The 23,742-nt window shown below is 36.8% G+C and overlaps 1 protein-coding gene across 2 annotated transcripts in view; it reads right to left on the bottom strand.

The window, feature by feature from the left end:
- Positions 1-23,742, bottom strand: part of LOC106877687 (uncharacterized) — a 288,271-nt gene that overhangs the window by 44,211 nt on the left and 220,318 nt on the right. For both annotated transcript variants that reach the window (XM_089353047.1, XM_089353048.1), the window contains 9 exons: positions 21,748-21,781; positions 19,862-19,926; positions 17,214-17,247; positions 13,912-13,970; positions 10,119-10,152; positions 8,327-8,391; positions 6,513-6,546; positions 3,379-3,437; positions 48-81 (listed from right to left, as the gene is read on the bottom strand). In XM_089353047.1, the coding sequence (XP_089209173.1) occupies positions 48-81; positions 3,379-3,437; positions 6,513-6,546; positions 8,327-8,391; positions 10,119-10,152; positions 13,912-13,970; positions 17,214-17,247; positions 19,862-19,926; positions 21,748-21,781 (418 nt within the window). The remainder of the gene's footprint in view (positions 1-47; positions 82-3,378; positions 3,438-6,512; positions 6,547-8,326; positions 8,392-10,118; positions 10,153-13,911; positions 13,971-17,213; positions 17,248-19,861; positions 19,927-21,747; positions 21,782-23,742) is intronic.

The following is a 23,742-nucleotide window of genomic DNA, read 5'->3' as shown; positions in this document are numbered from 1 at the left end:
ACTCAATATGCTGCCTCGTATAGAATAAATAAATAGTGAGAACTAACCTTGTGACCTTCAAAATGTTTTTTGGCTAGAGATCTGCAAAAGAAAGAAAAGAACACATATAATGACTATCATCATCAACATCATGATCATCATCATTTTTATGTCTCTAGACAAAGAAAAACATCATAAGATGATAACTTTTTGTACAACTTCATCTTGAGACATGAATTCTCTTTTAATATTGGAATCTACATTTGGACTTCATTTCAGTTGGTACTTATTTTATCAACCCTGAAAAGAAGGAAAGCAAAAGTGACCTTGGTGAGATATAAACTCAGAATGTGAAGATGGACAAAATGCCACTAAGCACTTTGCCTGGCATAGCAACAATTCTGCAAGCTCACCACCATAGCAAACACAGAAATATCGATCTGATGTTACTACTGGCCTTACTAATTGCATTATTGGTAAGACATATATGTCCTGATTCTTTGACAGCCAAAGAAACACAGAAATACAGAACACATGTTACTGTGGACCTGCTTACTTCAGTAGAGTGTTTAAGTACTCAATAATGAGGCCAGACTGGAGTTTATATTCTGGTGGTCCTTGTGGTCTAAATGGACACCATACAGATTAAAGAACCAGAGCTTCATGGAAGTCATAACCTTCATGAAAGAGGATCATACCCTCAACAGGTCTGAGGTGTAGAATTCCATTTAGGGCATTTGCTTGCTTATTTCCATATGCATAACAATTTGTCTCTTTGTTAAATTCCTCTCTCTCAAAAGAAGAGCATTCTTTGAGCTGGAAGAGAATAGATTAAGGATCTTCTCAATCTAATCGGGATAAGATTTTGTGGTTGACATGAGATGCATCTTGGGCCAAAAACTAACCTCACAGAGGCTGAAGTCATATAGGTGATTAAAGCACTCAAATGTCACAAGACAGATGAAGTGGATGAAATTTCACCTGAGATGTTAAGAAAATTAAAAAGAGAAGGTATTCTCTGATTGATTTGTGTATAGCATGGACTTCTGAAAGGACACCAAAACAATGGCAGTCTGGGGTGATGATCCCAATTTTGAAAAAGGGAGGGAAAACTGAAGGAAACAAATGTTTGGACTAGGAATTCCTTGCTTTGTATATATGTTATCCCTCATGCTGAACCTCAATCTAGGTTATGGGGATGTAAACACACCAACATAAACACACACACATAAATATATACATATTTACATCTGACAGGCTTCTTTTAGTTTCCGTTTACAAAATTCACTCGCAAGGCTTTGGTTTGTCCAAAGCCATTGTAGAGGACGCTAGTAAGGTGCCACACAGCAGGACTGAACCAGAAACATGTTGTTGGGAAGCAAGCTTCTTACCACACAACCACGCCTGTGCAGTCAAGTAAAAAAAAAAAAGAGATAGAGGTAGAGGGTATACAGAGGGTGGGGCTACTGGACAGCAATGATGTGAGGAAACAGGGCTCTGAAGACAGGATTGGGAGTGAGAGGTAAGCATAGTGCATCATCATCATCATCATTTAACATCTGCCTTCTATGCTGGTATGGGTAGAACAGTTCGACAGGAACCAATCAGGCAGAAGCCTGTACCAGACTTCTGTGACTGTCTTAGCAGGATTTTTACAGCTGGATGCACTTCCTAACACTAACCAATCAGCAAAGTGAACTTAGTGCATTTTATGTGGCCAAGCAGAGGTGAGGTTAGTTTTGGCTAGGATACCCTTCCAAATGCCAAGAACTTTACAGTATGGAGTGGATGATTTTTAAGTGGCACCTGCACTGACAGGGTCACCAAGTACTTTGCATTGGAGGAGGTGATCTTGTGTCAGATTATGAAGGTTATTATAGTGAGACAGAGATAGGCACAGGATTCTTGCTGTAAAGGAGGTACAAGTTTACCAAGGCAGGGGGAGAGAGAGAGAGAGGATCAGAAATGAAGATAGAAAGAGGTGTGCCGCTGCAAGGGAGATATATGGTTACCAAACCTAAGGGAAGTGCAGGAAAAAGAGAGAGAGAGTGAGTAACAGCAGGAAAGAGAAGGTGATAAAGTGCCAGGCATACTCACAAGGGATAGGGATCATAATATAAATGGGTTAGTCAAGTAGAAGCGGAGAGAGATAGAGATGGTGGCAAGTGCCAGGGCATACCTTTGAGGTTCAAAGGTCATAATATAAGTGGCAAGATATCACTAAAGAAGCATGTTTAAAGAGTGGAAAAGGAGAAGTGAGAGGTGAAAACCTGGGTATATATAGAGTGTGGAGGAGAGACCAGATAGCAATGATACAGAGAAACAGGACCATGAGGACAGAGTTGGGGAATGAGAGGTAGGCATAGTGCATGAAGGAGGAAATGTGAGGAAGAGAAGAAAGGTAGATTGACTTGTTAAAGTAGGGTGTGAGAAATGTTTTCTTGTTACACAGTGCTTCAAGATCTCAGTTTTGTAGACATGAGTAGGTCTTCTCAAGAACATCACATCACCAAACATTTCGGTCCATTGTCATTTCTTCTGTGAAGCCCAACATTCTCAGATCCATCCTTACCCCTTCATCCCATGTCTTCCTGGGTCTTCCTACTCTGCAGGTACCATCCGTTCAGTAACTAACACTTCCTTATGCAGCTGTCCTCATTTACACGCATCACATGCCCAGACCAATTTAGTCTTCTCTCTTTTATGATACATTTCATTCTACTTATCCCCAACATTTCTCTCAATATATTTGCACATTGTTGTGCATGCACACTGATGTTGCACATCCACAAAAGCATAACACCTTCATTTCTCTCCAGTCTACGCATGTCTTTTGCATTCTGAGCTCGTGTCTCAATAACATGGTGTATAACCATTCACACACAAGCATCATACAACCTACCTTTCACTCTGAGAGAGAGACCTTTTATTGTGAAAACAGGTAATAGCTCTCTCAATTTTCTCCATCCTATTCTTATTGTAGAATAGTTTCAAATCCTGGCACAAGGCCAGCGACTTCAGGAGAGAGCTAAGTCAATTACATTGCCCCCAACTGCTCAGTTTTTACTTATTCTATCAAACGTGAAAGGATGAAAGTTAAAGTCAACCTCAACAGAATTTGAACTCAGAATGTAGAGATGGACAAAATGCCACTAAGCAATATGCCTGTTGGGCTAACAATTCTGTCAGCACACCACCTTATATACATACATACATATATATATATATATATATATATATATATATATGTGTGTGTGTGTGTGTGTGTGTGTGTGCATGTGTGTATGTATGCATGCATATATATATATCATTATATTGTGACCACAGTTATACATTACAATCTCCTCATTTCAATAAAGTAAAAATCCAATTTAAACAAAATGTAATAAAGATATTTACTTAGCCCTGTTTTTGTCAACATCTCCACTGTCCAGATCATTCAAGAAATCTCCGTAATTCTATAAATATTCAAAATGAAAGCATATGTTTAGACTTTATAATAAAATTAATGATCTAACATCAGTAGTTCTATTTTACCATGTAATTGACTCTCCAATCAAACTGGATATTGCCTGACTTCCTGAAGCAATTGGTTGTTTTGCTTCTCTACATCCACAGCAACATCAAATTTCAGATGTTTGATTCAAAAACAGACGGAAACATTGGAATAATTCCAGAACAATTCTTTCAACCAACTTTGTACTGTAGGAAAATTAAAGTAATAATTTCTAAACAAAGCACAAGATCACACATTTTGTAGGAGTCTAGTTATTTGGCCACAGAACTCAACTAATAAAGGAATGTGGTTTACTACTTAGGGTTTTAACTTAATTGACCTGCAATTCAGCCTTTCACATTGAAAGCACCAATACCCAGCCCAAGTATTCTACCTGTTTTATATTCACACCAATCACATCTGACTTCTCACACCTATCCTACAATTTCATTCTAAAAATAAATAATGACACCATTAAAGCCTTAAAGCTACAAGATAATGCATAATTAATTCAAAGCAATATGAATAAATAAGCATTACATTTGACAGAGGAATCTGAATGTTTAAAGAGTTAAACAACAATAACAAAAATAGGAAAATTAAATAGAAGTCCAATACAAGAAACAAAGGCTTTCTCCTTCATTAGTTTCAATATCAAAGCTGTAGTGGGTACTTCTACCAACACAACTTCTACAACTTTTTGTTGTGTTATCAAGCTTCAATAAATGGAATGCTACACTGAACTCACTGGCATTTCAATTCAGAAATTGTAAACATTAACCCTTTAGCATTCAAACCGGCCATATCCGGCCTAAATATTTTACCTCTTTTATGTTCAAAACCAGTCAGATCCAGTCTCTTTCACCTATCCTACAATATCATTCCCAATGTAAAGAGTCACATCACAGAAATCTCACAGCTATGAGAGAATGCACGATTAATTCAATACAATGTGAATAGATAAGCATCACATTTGGTAGGATAATCTGAATACTAAAGAGTTAAACTAGTATATCAAAATCTTGTAGACCATCAAGTCTCTTCCTCTTAATGCTGCACCAAATTACCAATATTAAAAAGAGGTGTAGAATTCCAAAACAAAGTAGAGAAGTAAAATATGTTTGGCGAATGAAATAAATCTAATCTCTAGTCCCTAACAGAGAAGGACCCTCACAGAAGGCAGCATATAATCATTCCATTTGCTTAATTATAGCAACCAAATTGTCATCAATTATCATCTCTGAAATAGCATCAGCTTATATGAAGTTCTTCAATTTCAGACAATGATCCAAAAGAAAGATAATACTTTTATGATTTTTTATAAGTTTCTCAAATGAGGCAAGTTAGTTTCCATGACATTTTGGTAGCCCTGCCTCAGACTTGTAAGAATTTCAGTGTAGGATGTTTAACCTGAATAACTGAAGGTAAACAATAATCGGTGGAGAGGAAATACTGATTTGGTCCAAATGCATGAAAGTGAGAGAATTCTCAGTAAAGCCACCCAAGAACCAATCTTTTAAATATTTTGGTTTAAAACAAGAGAAATTTCAGTCGTGACATCTCTAATTAGAAACACATCAGAATGAACAGGTGACTTAGATGAAACTGCACCTTGTTACCTAATGTGATGCCACAGGTAGGCTAATGATATAGTTTACCTTATTTCTTAAATGAATTCTTAAGTCTTTAGAAAAACCTTCATAGATGACAGAATGTTGAAGGTTTTTGCAGGTTTATTTTTAATCCTTTAACAGATTATTCAGTCAAATGCAATGCATATTTATCCATATTGTCCTGAATTAATCATGCATTATCTTATAGATTTGGGGTTTTGATTATGTGATTGTCTATTCATGAAACCCAAACTACTGGTCATGTCTACCTCCATATGAGTGCAAATGAGGACTTGTAGATTAGATGTTGCTGACACTGCTGCTGCAATTACTACCATTACCACCACCACCACCTACACCATGAAGAACATGACAATGACCACCAACATTACTACCATTACAGCAATTGCTACCACCACTACTACCACCACCATCACTACATTCAGCAGAGGACTACTGCTTTGTCAACTTACACTGTTGCAATTGTCATCTGAAGTTAGGTTGCTGCCCAATTTCAGACAGTGTTAAGGGACTAACTGCTAAATTAATTCCAACATTGGCATGAATTGAGGTAGAGGAAGGGCTGAATAAATAAATTAAAAAAGAAAAAAACACCTGCACGGGATTTGATCCTATGACCTATGAGCATGTAATCCAATATTTTATTCCTACAACCGTCGCATTTTGGCAGGTGTATATACTTTGGCAGTCTATAATTAAATAATACCAGATTTAGTAACAAATCAGTTCTTTCTAGTTCTGTTGTAATTGTTTAGCCCCAGGCCAGTCCCGATCCAGCAGACCAACTATCCCAAGATAGTGTTTCTTATGACTAAACAATTTTGCAGGGCCTCCATCACTGGTAGGAAAAGGGGAGGATGAAACCATCACTTGTTTGGTATCATCAGACCATATACCTCAAGTGAATGCTTACTACAGGAGGAATTCCACTGAACACACCAAAGGTACAGCTGATGGTATTAGAATGGACAAGGGATCAAATCTAACACCAAAGAATAAGTAAAGTCCATGCAAGAGAGCTTTCTAAGAGCTTGCTGCTACCAAAGTTTATACACAAAATTTGGTTTGACCCCAGGTTAAAGTAGAAGACCAGCTGTTGCATCTACATTGAAGCCTCCCTCTGTCTACAGCACAATGTTATCTAAGGAAAAGACAAAGGCCAATACAGTTTCACAGTATGGCTGTGAGAAGGGAAAGGGCAGGATGAGATATCACAAGGCATCCAATCAAGTGTTTTAACAACCCTGAACTGCTACTATTATTATCAAATTCAAAAAGTGAACCCTTCATTGATATTTGAACTCAGAATGTAGACAACCAAGACAAATATCGCAAAGCCTTCTACCCGATGCTCTTATCACTCACTCACTATACTACACTGTAAATAAATCATATCAACCTACCTTCAACTTGCAAAAATATTCCTCTGCCATTTCCCTGCAAAAGAAACAAACATATTTTCATCACTCCATCACAATCATCATCATTATTTCTACATCAATGCACAAACGGAACCATTACAGAACTGTTATTTTGTGTTTGTACATTTTATTATTTTAATCTAAATCTACAATACATTTGAACAGGTTCAATCTCTGATTATCACCAGGCATCATATTTGTGGATGTCTGTAGAGTATCAAACTGAAATGTATTTAGTGTACTACGATTTCTCTGTCAGCAAAAGCAGCCATGGTGAGTGAACGTCAGTTTTAGGTATGTTTTAACTGGCTTTTTAACAAGAGCATGACTCTTGCTAATAGGTAAAGCATCTTGGTTTTCCAAAAGGAACAAATGAATAAATGATATCACAAAGTATTATAAATGCTTCAAATTTTCATTAATTAAGCTTGAAACTCATCTTCGTTCATTCAAATTAAGCTTCTATAAATTACTCTAGAGAAAGACTTTTGTCATTGAATAACAAGCGATTCTTCCTTATCTCCATTCTATACTGCACACTGGCCAGTCCTTGGTCAGTTTTGGTAGCATCTCAGGCATTTTAAGAAGAGGTTGCAAGCCCTTTGATTTAACCCTTCCCCAATTATAGAGACAGAGACACTGTGAATGTGTCCTAAGATATTTTACACAGTATAATGGCACTAAAGCAAAGAAATTTAGAGAGTTAAGAATTGATCCCTGGATTTGATTGGTAATTTTATTTATCAGACTCAGGAGGATAGAAGGCAATATTGACTTCCGTGGGATTTGAGCTCATAGCAAAGTGTGCTGGAAAGAGAAGCACAACACTTTCAATCTGACACTCTAATGATCCTGTCAATTGCCACCAAACAAATACTTAGTAACTTTTTAATAGTCCTCTTAGCAAACATAGTTTAATAGCTATGTATGCTTGGAAGAATATTAAAATGGAGATCATTAGTTGTTCTAAGTTAATATCTTTATTGTCCCTTAACATTGTGCTACCTTGCTTCTCCTTGCCTGGCTGACTGAGGTAGTCAAGTACCCCCTCTATAATAAGACAACTATCTCTGCTTTTCTGTCATATACTAACCTCTTGCCAGGCTCACAGCCACATCCCTCGATTCCTCCCCTTCTCTCAACTAAGAGCCCTCCAGCTTGCCAGTTTCTATCAAACTATCCATCATTAAATGATGATGGTCATACATGATGATGGTGGTGGTGGCGGTGTCAAAGGTCTTTACTTTCTATAATTGAAAATGAAGACAGACCAGGTTGAGATAACAATCATGTTAACTCACAGATCTTAAAGATCTAAACAGGATTATTATATATAATGGTAAATATCTTTACATGACTTTGTAGCGCAGATGATTTTAAAGATATAATTTCTTATACTTTATTTGCTATTTGTATCAAATTTTTATTTTAATCAGAGTTTAAAACCTTTATTGTTCAATTCATTTCAATGTGAACTGGGGAAAGAAATGATCTTGAACTAAAAATTCCCCCCTTATTCTGTTCTGTGGGTGTATGGAATAGGCTTGAGCCTTTTGTCTTGCAGTTAAGTACATACAAACAAAAATAGTGTATTAAAAGTTGCATAACCAGGACTTACTGAAGTTGAAATACTGAACATATAGATTCCATGTTGTCTCATATCAACAATGTCATGGCTTCTCTTACTGTTTCCTACATTTATATTTCCTTATATCGTTATCATATTTATACAACACAATCTCCTCATAATTCAAAGTCAAAATCAAACTTAAGCAGAATGTTATATATTCACTTACTTTGCCTCTGCATGTTCAAACCTTTCCGGATAACGATCCACTTTGTTTATGAAAGTTATACACTTCTGGAAAAGATTACAATAAAAGCATTTGTTTTAATGTTATTATAAAAGCAATGGTTTGACATTAATAATTCTATTTTGGACTGGTTTGGACTCTTCAATGAAACAAAACATTACCTGACTCACAGAAACACTTTAAAAAAAAAGTTAATCTTTTTTTCTATACATTCTAACTTCCAGTAAAGAGCTGAAATCATTGACTGATGGGGGATATTACCTAACTTGAGAAGTGATGCAGTAAAGGGATGTAACATAATACTACAAGGCATTTCATCTTGCACTGCAAACTGACTTTGATATTCCTTTCTTAAAAGAAGATTCTATGCAGTCACTAAAAGATAGCAGCAAATATCTCCCTTAAATCTAGCAAAAAACTAAAAGGTGTGGCTGTGTGGTAAGTCTGTTAGTTTATATTTGAAAGGAGGAATGGATACTTCGCCTACCAACCACAAACGCTACCTCTACCAATCAACTGAAATGTTATTTGTTGTCTTATCAGACATGAAAAGATGGAAAGCTATGTAGACCTCAGCATGATTTTGGATTCAGAAATTCAAGAAAGGTGTTATGCTGTCATCTGATCTGCTCAGCTACATCTTCATCAACTATCATCATCATCATCAGCATCATTCAACGTCTGTTTTCCATGCTGGCATGCATTCGACAGTCTGAGAGGAGCCGACCAGGCTCCATTTCTCTATTTTTGAATGGTTTCAAGAGCTGGATGCAATTCCTAATGCCAACCACTTTACAGAGTGCACTGGATGCTTTTAAGCATAACCAGCATGGATGTGTATACGTGGCACTAGACTGGGTGGATTTTATGTGGTACTCACACCCATGAGCCTCCAAGATTATGAATGCTCAGCTAGAGAAGGATACAGTGAGCATGCCTGTATGCAAGGACAACCCCACCTCTGCTTAGCTTGACATGTCTTGTCAAGCACAGCAAGCCACCAGGAGCCCTAGTCCCTGTCACCCCCTCTGTGAGACCCAACTTCTGAAGATCCTCTCTCACCACTTCATCCCACATCCTCCTGGGTCTACCCCTTCTACTTTAAAAGTTTTTAAATAAGTTTTTCAGTAGGGACAGATTAGTTTCCATTTTCATTTGGTAAAGCTGTTTGTTACTTAAGCTCAACATCTGAAGAAAAAAACAAATGGATGGAGAGGAAACTGTTGATTTGGTCCAAATGCATGAAGGTGAGAGAATTCATGCTAAAGGCACCCAAGAAGCAGATGTTTTAAGATTCACATTATATAGCTTTCACAGGTTTGGCAGAATTCATTCACATAGGTATTTTTTATGGTGTCAGGATTCAACGTGTTTCCTTGGTCTTTAGACTCTCATGCAAAGACAATTGGAGCTAAACAACAATAACTGTAATAGTAACAACAATAGCCACAAAAATCACAATCAATGCTGCTGCTGCTACTGGTGCTAATACTGCTGCTGAAGCTACGGGGGTGGGGGCTGTAGCTACCCCAAGTATTTTAAAAAATGAATACCCCCAACAATTCACTTTCAAAATCAACAAATACTAAATCTAAAAATAACCGTTAAAAGGCTTTGGCTTTTTGTGATAAAACAGATGAAGGATAACAAGTCTGTGGATAGGATGCTTGTCTGTTTCAACTCACATTAACAGAGGATCTACTAACTTATTTCCAGTAGCTACACAAACGCAACATGTTGCCTCGTATAGAATAAATAAATAGTGAGAACTAACCCTGTAACTTCCAAAATGTTTTTCTGCTAGAGATCTGCAAAAGAAAGAAAGGAACACATATAATGACTATCATCATCAACATCATGATCATCATCATTTTTATGTCTCTAGACAAAGAAAAACATCATAAGATGATAACTTTTTGTACAACTTCATCTTTAGACATGAATTCTCTTTTAATATTGGAACCTACATTTGGACTTCATTTCAATTAGTTTCATTTCTGAACCACATTACAAGTTTTATTCTTGGCTTAATGCATGGTACCAGACCATTAATATTTAGTAAAGACAGAAATTTTGGTTTCAAATTTTGGCACAAGGCCTGTAATGTCAATTGGTACTTATTTTATCGACCCTCAAAAGAAAGAAGATGACTTTGTTGAGATATAAACTCAGAAAGTGAAGATGGACAAAATGCCACTAAGCACTTTGCCTGGCATAGTAATAATTCTGGAAGCTCACCGGTAAGACATATATGTCCTGATTCTTTGACAGCCAAAGAAACACAGAAATACAGAACACATGTTACTGTGGACCTGTTTACTTCAGTAGAGTGTTTAAGTACTCAATAATGACGCCAGACTGAAGTTTATATTCTGGTGGTCCTTGTGGTCAAAATGGACACCATACAGATTAAAGAACGAAAGCTACATAACCTTCATAAAAGAGGATCACACCCTCAACAGGTCTGAGGTGTAGAATTTCACTTGGGGCATTTGCTTGCTCATTTCCATATGCATAACAATTTGTCTCTTTGTTAAATATTATCAATTAAGCTCCAAAGATAACCTTGCAGCATGTAGAGTCCATTGATTTTGGCTCTTGTTGTACATCATAAGAACATATTCCCAAAGATGATCGTGTCTCTGAAGACTGTTCCTTAGGATTCACTTTAGCCATATTCCTGACAATAGCATCTGGCTACACTAGCAGTCTAGGCATGACTTTTGGATTGGCAAAGACAAAAAGAAATTAAATTTTTTTTTTTTGTCAGAACATAAGGTATAGCAACTGAGAAGTGAAAACCATTTTAACTGACCAGCTGTGGCTACTTAACTCTTTGGCATTTAAAGCAGTTATATCCAGCCCGAATGTTCCATCTGATTTATGTTGAAGATAGCCAGATCTGACATTTCACACCTACCCTACAATCTCATTCTAAAAATAAACAAACATCTCATGAAATATGCAAAGCTACAAGATAAACCATGATCAATTCAAAATGATGTGAATAAAGAAGCTTTACATTTCCCAGAGTAATCTGATTGCTAAACGGTTAATCATTGTATATTTTTTTAGTATCATCATATTTAATGATGCATATTTTTATGTCCATGTAGAGTGTATTATTTTCAAAATACAACGCATAAGAATTTAAAGATAATCATCAGTCCTCAGTCCCTTCTTGTCCAACATAGTTCTCCATGCAATAACACAGGATATATATATCTTTTTTATATTTGTTTCGGTCATTAGACCGTAGAACCTCCAAGTCATGGTGATGCAAGCACAACAAAACTGGTTGTCAAGCAGTGGTGTAGGAGGAACACACAGACACGCAGTCATACCTTTGCTGGCAACTAATGGCCTCTCGCTCAGGGTGAAAGGTAGACTGTATGATGCATGTGTGCGAACTGCCATGCTACATGGCAGGGAAACATGGGCCATGAATGCTGAGGACATGCATAGGCTTGAAAGAAATGAAGGTAATATGATCTACTGGATGTGTAATGTCAGTGTGCATACACAACAGAGTGTAAGCACCCTGAGAGAAAAGCTGCATAAGAAGCATGAAATGTGGTGTACAAAGGAGGCATCTGTGTTGGTATGGTCATATGTTACGTATGAATCAAGACAGCTGTGTGAAGAAGTGCCCCTCCCTAAATGTAGAAGGAACCTGTGGAAGTGGTAGACTCGGGAAGACTTGGGATGAGGTGGTGAAGCATGAACTTCAAACATTGGGCCTCACAAAGGCAAAGACGGGAGACCGGGACCTTTGTAGATATGCTGTGGCTGAGAAGACCTAGCAACTAAAGTCAGATTGCAGCCACACATGTCCAGCCCTGTTAAGAATACCCCTGATGCGTCAAGCGATATGATATGCTTGAGAAGAACTGTTGCGTCAAGTAAAACCAATATCATAGCTGTGGCCAGTGCCCCCTGACTGGCTCCCATGCCAGTGGCTTGTAAAAAGCAGCAACTGAATATGGCCAATGCCAGTACCCCCAGACTGGCTCCTGTGCTAGTGGCACGTAAAAAGCACCATTCCGGATGGGCCGGGGGCTTTCCCTGTCTTCATACTCTTGATTGCTTTATCTACCAAGGTACTGTCAATTCGGATAACTACTCCCTCTGTTGGGTCGACATTCGGCAGACTCTCTTTCTACCATTCATTCTCTTTATTGAGCAACCTTTCATAGTGGCGTCTCCAAACCTTTTTCTTTGCAGCCTCATTTAGTGCAAGTGAACCATCATCTATACAGAGACACATTTCTCTCCTACGACATAATGATTCTCTCTCACTCACTGTCTTCCAACACGAAATACTTGAAGTCTTTGGTCCCCACGGTGCAGAACATTGGCAATTTTTTTCTTATCTGCTTCCCCTCTGGCTAAATAAACCTGTCTCCTAGATTCCCTTCTGGCAGTCTGATACAATTTCCTGCTACCTCCATTCTTACAGTCTTTCCAAGCCTGTTTCTTTTGCCTGATAGCCCTATCTACCATATTATCTTGGGTCGAGAAGGGACTTTGCACCATCCACAGATCTGGTCAGAGGCTCTCAGAGGATTGTCCTGTAGAAACCTCCAGTTGTCTTCCACATTATGTGATGCTATATCCCCTTCTATTTTGTCAAAGGCGTTGAGTAATACATCTCTAAATCTCTGTCCATTTGCAGGATTTTTAAGCTTCCAGACCCTTCTCCTCCAAGCTAGTCTTCTTCTGGGCATCCATTTAGCTCTGATCCCGAAGTTACTAAATGCTATGTATTACGTTTAAAATTTTAGTTTAACAGCAATTCTTCGATAAGATAGGTTATGATTTTATTTTAAGAAATAATGTTAAATGTTTTTCGATAACATATTTATTTATTGTTAAAACAAGTCTTTTTTTTATATATTTATTTGATATTTATTATAATACGTACATTGATTTTTTTATTATTATTATTTTAATTTTATTTTAGAAATGACAAGTGACTATATTTTTGGATAGATTTAATTGTAGATCGATTTGATTATTAATTGAATTATTAATCAATTGGTTTTATTAGTTATCTATTTGAAAATATAGCCACGAAACGTGTGTAGTCATTTTATACCATTTACAAGTTATTCTTTTATGTACTTTATTGATTTTTAGAATAAGCTTTTTATGACATATTTATTTTCTAGAGGGTGTGAATTACATTCTTCATTATTTAATTATTTAATAATGGTTTTTCTCTAAATTATATACATTAATATCATTATATATATATATATATATATGGGAGAATATACAAATAATAACAACAGACGAGGACAGGTGGTGTAAATAACAAAAGTATATATTAGTATGACGCTCGGGAATACGGAAAGTCTTTGACGTTTCGAGCTACGCTCTTCAACAGAAAGAATACGGAGACAAGGAGAAAAACACGGAGAAAAAAAATTGAATAGTGTTCAGTCAACGGTCAATCATATATATATATATATATGATTATATTGTGGACACATTTATACATCACAATCTCCTCATTTCAATAAAGCAAAAATCCAATTTAAACAAAATGTATTAAAAATATTTACTTAGCTCTTTCTTTGTCAATATCTTCATTGTCCAGGTCGTTCAAAAGATCTCTGTAACGCTATAAATATTCAAAATAAAAGTATATGTTTAGAATCTTTATAATAAAATTAATGATTTAACATCTGTAGTTTTATTTTACTATGTAATTGACACTTCAATCAAACTGGATATTGCCTGACTTCCTGAAGCAATTGGTTGTTTTGCTTCTCTACATCCACAGCAACATCAAATTTCAGACGTTTGATTCAAAAACAGACACAAACATTGGAATAATTCCAGAACAAATTCTTTCAACCAACTTTATACTGTAGGAAAATTAAAGTAATAATTTCTAAACAAAGCACAAGATCACACATTTTGTAGGAGTCTAGTTATTTGCCCACAGAACTCAACTAATAAAGGAATGTGGTTTACTACTTAGGGTTTTAACTTCACAATTATAAAGTAATGGCTTTGGTTCCTGGACCAAGAGGTACATTATGCCCCTGAGTAAAACAGTTCAGTATATTTCCCTCAGTCAACTTAGCTGACAATATGCAACAACTGAGTGGTGCTGGAGCACTCTCTCAATCCAATTATCATGTCCTCACTGTTAGGTGAAAGTAGGATGGTTGAGAAGTTGTTTGTATTGAATTGTCACTGAATAGACATATAAAACACTAAGTGAAAATATAGTTTCATGCTACCAGGTCATACTATTTTGTGTGAGATAGCTATGAGGTTATTTTTCTAAATACTTGACTAATATTATTTTCTCAAGCCTGGAAAAGTGAAAGACAAAATTGACAAATTTGGGATTCAAAATCAGGCAATAACCCTCCAATTCATTAAAAGAAGTGGCAAAATATTTATTACACCTTGAATACAATTAAAAAAAAAATTAAAAGTTCTGCATATACTAGATATTGCAGTATCCAGATATACTCTCTTTACTCTTTACTTGTTTCAGTCATTTGACTGCGGCCATGCTGGAGCACCGCCTTTAGTCGAGCAAATCGACCCCAGGGCTTATTCTTTGTAAACCTAGTACTTATTCTATCGGTCACCTTTTGCTGAACCGCTAAGTGACGGGGACATAAGCATCGGTTGTCAAGCGATGTTAGGGGGACAAACACAGACACACAAACACACATATATATACATATATACGACGGGCTTCTTTCAGTTTCTGTCTACCAAATCCACTCACAAGGCTTTGGACGGCCCGAGGCTATAGGAGAAGACACTTGCCCAAGATGCCACGCAGTAGGACTGAACCCGGGACCATGTGGTTGGTAAACAAGCTACTTATCACACAGCCACTCCTATGCCTATACTATTTGTGTAAAAAAAAAAAAAAGAAGACAAAATGTTATCACTTTCAGCAACCTTTCTCAATCAGAACTGACCATTATTAAGCTTTACTGATTGAATGCACCCATATCCAGCCTGAATATTCTAACTGTTTTATATTCACACCAACTACATCTGACTTCCCAACTACATCATCAAGTCTCTTCCTCTTAATGCTGCATCAAATTACCAATATTGAAAAGATGTGTAGAATTCCAAAACAAAGTAGAGAAGTAAAATATGTTTGGAGAATGAAATAAATCTAATCTCTAGTCCCTAACAGAGAAGGACCCTCACAGAAGGCAGCATATAATCATTTCATTTGTTTAATTATAGGAACTAAATTGTCATCAATTATCATCTCTGAAATAGCATCAGCTTATATGAAGTTCTTCAATTTCAGACAATGATCCAAAAGAAAGATAATACTTTTATGATTTTTTTATAAGTTTCTCAAATGAGGCAAGTTAGTTTCCATGACATTTTGGTAGCCCTGCCTCAGACTTGTAAGAATTTCAGTGTAGGATGTTCAGCCTGAATAACTGAAGGTAAAAAATGAAACCCAAACTGTTGGTAATCTTTATCACCACATGAGTGAAAATGAGGAATTGTACATTAAATGTTTCTGCTGCTGCTGCTACTACTGCTACTGCTGCTGCTACTTCCATCGACAACCAAAACCATTACTACTACTACCACTACATTCACCAGAGGACTATTGCTTTGTCAACTGACATTGTTGCAAGTGTCACCTGTGATTAGGCTGCGGCCCAATTTTAGACAACATGAAGAGATTATCTGTTGAATTAATCCCAACACTGACATGAATTGAAGTAGAGGAAGGACAAACTCTGAATAAAAATTAAAAAAAACACCACCTGCACTGGATTTGATCCTATGACTTAAGAGTATGCAATCCAATATTTTATTCCCACAACCATAGCATTTCTGCAGGTGTATATACTTTGGCAGTTTATAATTAAATAATACCAGATTTAGTAACAAATTAGTTACTTTTAGCTCTGTTTTAATTGTTTAGCCCTAGGTCAGTCCTCCTCCAGTAGACCTATTATCCCAGAAGAACGTTTCTTATGACTAAACCCAAAAAGGATACTTTTGCAGGGCCTCCATCACTGGTAGGAAAAGGTGAGGATGGAACCATTGATTGTTTGGTATCATCAGACCATTTATCTCAAGTGAATGCTTACTACAGGAGGAATTCCACCGAATGCATCACTGGTACAGCTGATGGTATTAGAATGGAGTAGGGATCAAATCTAACACCAAAGAACAAGTAAAGTTCATGCAAAAGAGCTTGCTGCTACCAAATTTCATACACGACATTTGGCTTAACCCCAGGTTAGGGGTTGAGTATTGAGATTGAACCTGAAATCACACAATTCCTAAGAAAACTTTTTAAATGCATATCAATGCTTGTGCCTGCTTTGTGGCTGTGAAAGTGGATGGCTGTATTTTAAATGGGAGTGAGTATTGTTGGGTGGGTAAAAACGTTCAATTTGAAACCACATGGTTCCTGATTCAATCCCAATGCACAGCACCTTGGGCAAGTGTTTTCTACCACAGTTATTGTTTGACCAATTCCTTGTGAATAAAATTTGGTAGATGGAAACTGTGTAGAAGACCAGCTGTTGCATGTACATTGAAGCCTCCCTCTGTCTACAGCACAATGTTATCTAAGGAAAAGACAAAGGCCAATACAGTTTCACAGTATGGCTGTGAGAAGGGAAAGGGCAGGATGAGATATCACAAGGCATCCAATCAAGTGTTTTAACAATCCTGGACTGCTATTATTATTATTACCAAATTCAAAAAGGGAAAGGTACAATTAACTGCATTGATATTTGAACTCAGAATGTAGACAACCAAGACAAATACCGCAAAGCCTTCTACATGATGCTCTTATCACTCTGCCAATATACTGCACAGTAAATAAATCATATCAACTAACCTCGCGTTCTTTAAAGTGTCTCCCTACCAGTTCCCTGCAAAAGAAACAAACATATTTTTATCATATTGTAATCACCATCATTACTTCTACATTAGCTCACAAAAAGAACCATTACAGAATTATTATTTTGTGTTTGTACATTTTAATATTTTAATCTAAATCTACAATTCATTTGAATAGGTTCAATCTCTAATTATCACCAGGCATCATATTTGTTGATGTCTGTAGTGTATCAATCTGGAATGTATTTGAATTATAAGTCATTTGAAGACCTTCATCCATCAATAATCTTTAGAGAACGTTGAAGGTTTTTGCAGATTTTCTTCTAAATATATTTGAACGAGTTTTTATGGACATTTATAGGTGAATAGTATTATTCTTTCTACTTTTTTTTTTATTATCATTGCTGGTGCACATGAATGTTTTAGATTCAGAATCAGTGTTCTTGATAATTGGTCACAAGGAGTTTCCTTAGATGTCAAGGACCTTTCTTACAATCCTTGCTCTTCCCAATACAGCAGATTTCAGAATTGATGCAATTCTGGTTTTGTTCTTGACAATTGCTGATCATTTCAATGTGAACTGGGGAAAGAAATAATCTTGAACAGAAAATTCCTCCCCTGTCTCTGTTCTGTGTGTGTATGGAATAGGCTTGAACCTTCTTTTCCTTGCAGTTAATCATCATGATTGTTTAACATCTGCTTACCATGCAGGCATGGGTTGGATGGTTTGACCGAAAACTGGTAAGCCAGGGAGCTGCATCAAGCTCCAACCTGATTTGGCAAGGTTTCTATGGCTGAATGCCCTTCCTAACATCAATCACTCCAACAGTGCAGTGGGTGCTTTTGCATACCACTGGCATGGGTGCCATTGATATGATACCAGCATCAGCCATGTCTATGATCTCACTTGGCTTAACGGGTCTTCACAAACACAGTATATCACCAAAGGTCTTGCTCACTTGTCACTGCCTCCGTGAAGTCCAATGCTTGAACAGTATTTTTTACATGCGACTGGTATGAGTGCCAGTTAGATGGCACTGGCATTGGCCACAACTATGATCTCACTAGGCTTGTCAGATTTTCTCAAGCACAGCATATCGCCAAAGGTCTCAGTTACTTACCATTGCCTCTGTGAGGCACAACTATCAAAGATCATGCCTGATCACTTCGGCCCATATCTTTCTGGGTCTGTTTCTTCCACAGGTTTCCTCCACCATTAGAGGGCAGCACTTCTGGCCTTGTCCATGAGCATCATATGACCATACCCATGCAGTCATCTCTCTTGCACACCATATCTGATACCTCTTATACCCAACTTTTCTGTCAAGATGCTTACACTGTCGTGCATGCACACTGATATTACACATCCAGTAGAGCCTACGAGATTCATATCTTACAAGCCTATGCATGCCCTCGGCAGTCACTGTTTCACTGCCATGTAGCATGGCTATTTGCACCTAAGCATCATACAATCTTCCACAGCAGAGGTAGGAGCTCTTTGAACTTTGCTCAGCCTATTCTTCTTCTAACGGCTATGTACTTGGAGCATCTGACTTGGCCACCTACCTTCCACACACAAAAGCTATTTTCCCTGTTAACCTTCCTCTGATATTGCTGCACATCTTATGTGTCTATAGCTTACACTGGATACAACTTATGGAGTTTCTACCTTCATATTTTCTACAGATCGAGCAGGGCCATCTACCTAAAGGGATGTGTGATTTGTCTGTCTTTCTACTTACTAAGGCTTTGGTTTTTGGTACGTTAACTCTAAGGCCCTTCGATTCTAGACCTTGCTTCCACACCTGAAACTTTTCTAGTTCTGGAAGTGATTCAGTTATAAGAACAAGGTCATCAGCATAGAGGAACTCCCAGGGGCAGCCTCTCTTGAATTTCTCAGTTATTGCCTAGAGGACTATGATAAACAAGAGGGGGCTGAGGACTGATCCTTGGTGAACCCCTACCCCTACCTGGAATTCTTCGCTATACTTGTTGCCAACCCTCACCTTACTGACCACATCCCTGTACTTGGCTTGTACAGCTCTCATCAATCACTAGTCAATCCCTAGTTTCTGCATTGACCATCAGATAAGAGAATGAGGGACCATGTCAAAGGCTTTTTCCAAGTCAACAAAAGCCAAGTACAAAGGATTATCTTTGGTTAGGTATTTCTCCTGCAGCTGTTTTACCAGAAATATAGCATCAGTGGTGTTATTCTCAGCACAAAACCCAACTGCATCTCATCCAGACTAACTCTCTCGCTAATTAGTTGGGTTATGACTCTCTCTGTGACTTTCATTAATTGATCCAACAATTTGAAACCTCTGTAATTATTTCTAAAGCAGCACCTTTACTTTTGTAGCAGTTGACTATGGTGCTGCTACACCACTCATTGGGTATGACTCTTTTGTGTACCATCTGGTTAAATATATACAAACAAAAATAGTATATTTAAAGTTGCATAACCAGGACTTACTGCAGTTGAAACATATATATTTAATGTTGTCTCATATCAACAATGTCATGGCTTCTACTATTTCCCAGATTTATACATCCTGACATCATTACAATATTTATATACATCACAGCTTCTACATAATTAAAGGTAAAAATTAAATTCAAGCAGAATCTTATAAAATTACTTACAGAGCTTCCTTCTTTTTTATAGAGTATGGATAGTTCTGCATTTCCTTTTCGAAATCTTCATATGACTAGAAACGATTACAATAAAAGCATTTGTTGTAACTTTATAATAAAAGCAATGATTTGACATTAATAATTCTATTTTGGACTGGTTACGACTCTTCAATGAAACAAAACATTACCTGACTCACAGAAACACTTAAACAGAAAAAAAGCTTATCCTTTTCTCTATACATTCTAACTTCCAGTAAAGAGCTGAAATCATTGACTGATGGGGGATATTGCCTAACTTGAGAAGTGATGCAGTAAAGGGATGTAACACAATACTACAAGGCATTTAATCTTGCACTGTCAACTGATTTTGATATTCCTTTCTTAAAAGAAAATTCTATGCACTCACTAAAAGATAGCAGCAAATATCTCCCTGAAACCTTGCAGAAAAAAGGCATGGCTGTGTGGTAAGAAGTCTGTTTCCCCAACCACAAAGTTACAGGTTCAGTCCCACAACATGTAACCACAGGCAAGTGTTTTCTACTATAGCTTTGGGTTGACCAAAGTCTTGAAAGTGGATTTGGTTACAGAGACCGAAAGAAGCCTGCCACACATGTGTGTGTGTGTGCATCTTTGTTTGTCTTGAACCACTGCTTGACAATCAGTGCTGGTGTGCTGATGCCCCGATAACCTAGCAGTCCACCAAAAATGATCAACAGAATAAGTACCAATCTTAAAAACAATAGGTACAGGGGTTGATACATTCCACTAAAAATTATGAAAAGTGGTACCCCAGCATGGCCACAGTTTAGTGACTGAAACAAGATGAAAGGTGAAAGATATATTGTATATTGCTGTATCAAGATACACAGTGAGTCCATTAGCTTCTATTCCAAAGGAAGAATGGGTACTTCTCCTACCAGCCACAAACTTTACCTCTGCCTATCAGAAAAAATTGTTGTATGTTGTGTTATCGGATGTGAAAAGATGGAAAGCTATGTTGACCTCAGCACAATTTTGAATACAGAAATTAAAGAAAGGTGTTATGCTGTCATTTGATTGCTCAGCTAAATCTTCATCAACTATCATCCTTAAAATGTCTTAAGCAAGTTTGTTAGAAGGGGCAGGTAAGTTTCCTTGATATTTTGGTAGCGCTGTCTCAGACTTGTAAGAATTTCCAACCTCAACATCTGAAGGAAAAAACAAATGGATGGAGAGGGAACTGCTGATTTGGTCCAAATGCATGAAAGTGAGAGAATTCATACAAAAGAAGCAGATGGTGGTGTTAAACTGGGTGGTATGCAAGGCCTGTAGCCAGTTTTCCTGATAAAACAATGGACTTTGATGAGAACCAAACAGCTGGTCATCTTATGTCCATATGAATGAAAATAACGACCTGTAGATTGGAAATCATCATCATCATCATAGTTTTAACTTCCACATTTTATAGCTTTCGCGGGTTTGGCAGAATTCATTCATGTAGATGTTTTTTATAATGTGTTTCTTTGGTCATTAGACTCCCATGGAAAGACAATTGGAGCTAAACAACAATAACTGTAATAACCACAAACAACAATAACCACAAACATCACAATCAATGCTGCTGCAGCTACTGGTGGTGGTGGTGGTGGTGGTGATGGTGCTGCTGCTACCCCCCACTATTTTAAAAAAGGAATACCACCAGCATTTCACTTTCAAAAGCAAAGCAATGCTAAATCTAAAAACGACTGTTAAGGGCTCTGGTTTGAGATAAAATAGAGATGAGAGATAACAAGCCTGTGATCAGGATGCTTGTCTGTTTCAGCTCACATTAACAGAGGATCTACTAACTTATTTCCAACAGCTACACAAACTCAATATGCTGCCTCGTACAAAATAAATAAATAAGAAGAACTAACCTTGTTACTTCCAAAATGTTTTTTTGCTATCATCCTGTGAAAGAAATAAAGGAACACATTATTATCACTATCGTGATAATCACCACAATCTTTACATCTTCAGACAAAGACAAAATCCATATGATTATAATATTTTGTACAATTAATTCCATCTTTAGACATGAATTCTTTTTTAATGTTTGAACTTGGATTTGGAGTTCATTTCAATTACTTTAATCTCTGAACCTCATTAGGAGTTTTATTCTTGCCTATTAATATTTATCTCTCAGCAAAGACAGAAATACTGGTTTCAAATTTTGACACAAGGCCTGCAATTTCGGGGGAGGGGTAAGTCAACTATATCAACTCCATTGATCAACTGGTACTTATTTTATCAACCTTGAATGGATGAATGGCAAAGTTAACCTTGGCAGAATTCCTACTCAGGACGTGAAGATCGACAAAATGCTGCTAAGTATCACCACCATACCAAACACAGAAATATTGAACTGATGTCACTTCTGGCCTTACTAATTGCATTATTGGTAAGACATATATGTCCTGATTCTTTGATTCTCATCAGTTTCCCACTTTGGAATTACGAAATCTTCATTCTATAGCATTATATTCATTCATTTCTCACTCCATATGTAATCATTAACGTTTTTCAATATTCTTCCATCCCAACCTTTAGAACTTCGCAGTGTTTCGTGTACAAGGCCTTCCATAAATGCATGGCATGTTATAAATGCAGTTTTACTGTTCCAACTGAAACAATGCAGATGGAGATGCATAAAATATACATTTTCATCTCAAAAGATGAAGTTAATAATCTGAAAATCTTATAATCACATCTGCAATAACTCATCTCAAACATTGACATGTTTAAGAAACATTATTCCCAAATTAAAAATACAGCCTTTCTCATTTAGAGAACAAACAACCAAAGAAACAAAGAAATAAACAAAAAAATGTTATTTGAATCTGTGTAGTTTGGTAGAGTGTTAGAGCAATGAAGAATGAGGCCAGACTGGAGTTTATATTCTGGCAGTCCTTGTGGTGTAAATGGACACCATAAAGATTAAAGAACGAAAGCTACATAACCTTCATAAAAGAGGATCACACCTTCAACAGGTCTGAGGTGTAGAATTCCACTTGGGGCATTTGCTTGCTCATTTCCATATGCATAACAATTTGTCTCTTTGTTAAATATTATAAATTAAGCACCAAAGATAACCTTGCAGCATGTAGAGTCCATTGACTTTGGCTCTTGTTGTACATCATTACAATGTATTCCCAAAGATTATCATGTCCCTGAAGACTGTTCCTTAGGATTCACTTTAACCATGAAGCATTCAAAATGATGTGCATAACGAAGCTTTACATTTCTCAGAGTAATCTGATTGCTAAACGGTTAATCATTGTATATTTTTATAGTATTATCATATTTAATGATGCATATTTTAATGTCCTTTTAGACTGTACTATTTTCAAAATACAACTCATAAGAATTTAACAATATAATTTGTCATAGATTATTTTATACACATTTGTATTGAACTTAATTTCAAACTGAGAAAGCTGAGATATATCCATGAAATACAGGAAAACATTGATTGAATCCATCAAATGATTGAGTTTGAATTTTCAAATGTAGCTTAAAAAAGTATTTAATTGATCTTCTGTTCTCAACACTTTTTGATAATAGCAATTTGTGAAAATATCTCAATTTCAAATTTCAATCTAAAAAAAAAAAAGAGAAAAATAAATTCATTCGTCCACCTACCCATCATATCCAGCCACTATTTGTTGTCAGGTTAGAGTATCACATCTATAGGGTCTAATCAGAAATGACCATCACTAGACTGCCTGACTGGATTTCCAAGAATGACCAACTGAGACAATATTCTTGCTCCAACCCTAGGTCTCCTTGAAGAGTTCATCTAGTGATTCTTTCCTGCAACATTCTAATGCAGTACCAGAGATGAAACTCTTCAATGAGCAGAAGAAGAAGTT

This window comes from Octopus bimaculoides, chromosome 5, assembly GCF_046866305.1.
Source record: "Octopus bimaculoides isolate indiv1 chromosome 5, ASM4686630v1, whole genome shotgun sequence".
Taxonomy (NCBI): domain Eukaryota; kingdom Metazoa; phylum Mollusca; class Cephalopoda; order Octopoda; family Octopodidae; genus Octopus; species Octopus bimaculoides.
Note: the sequence above shows the minus strand (reverse complement) of the source record. Positions and strands in the feature narration are given on the sequence as shown.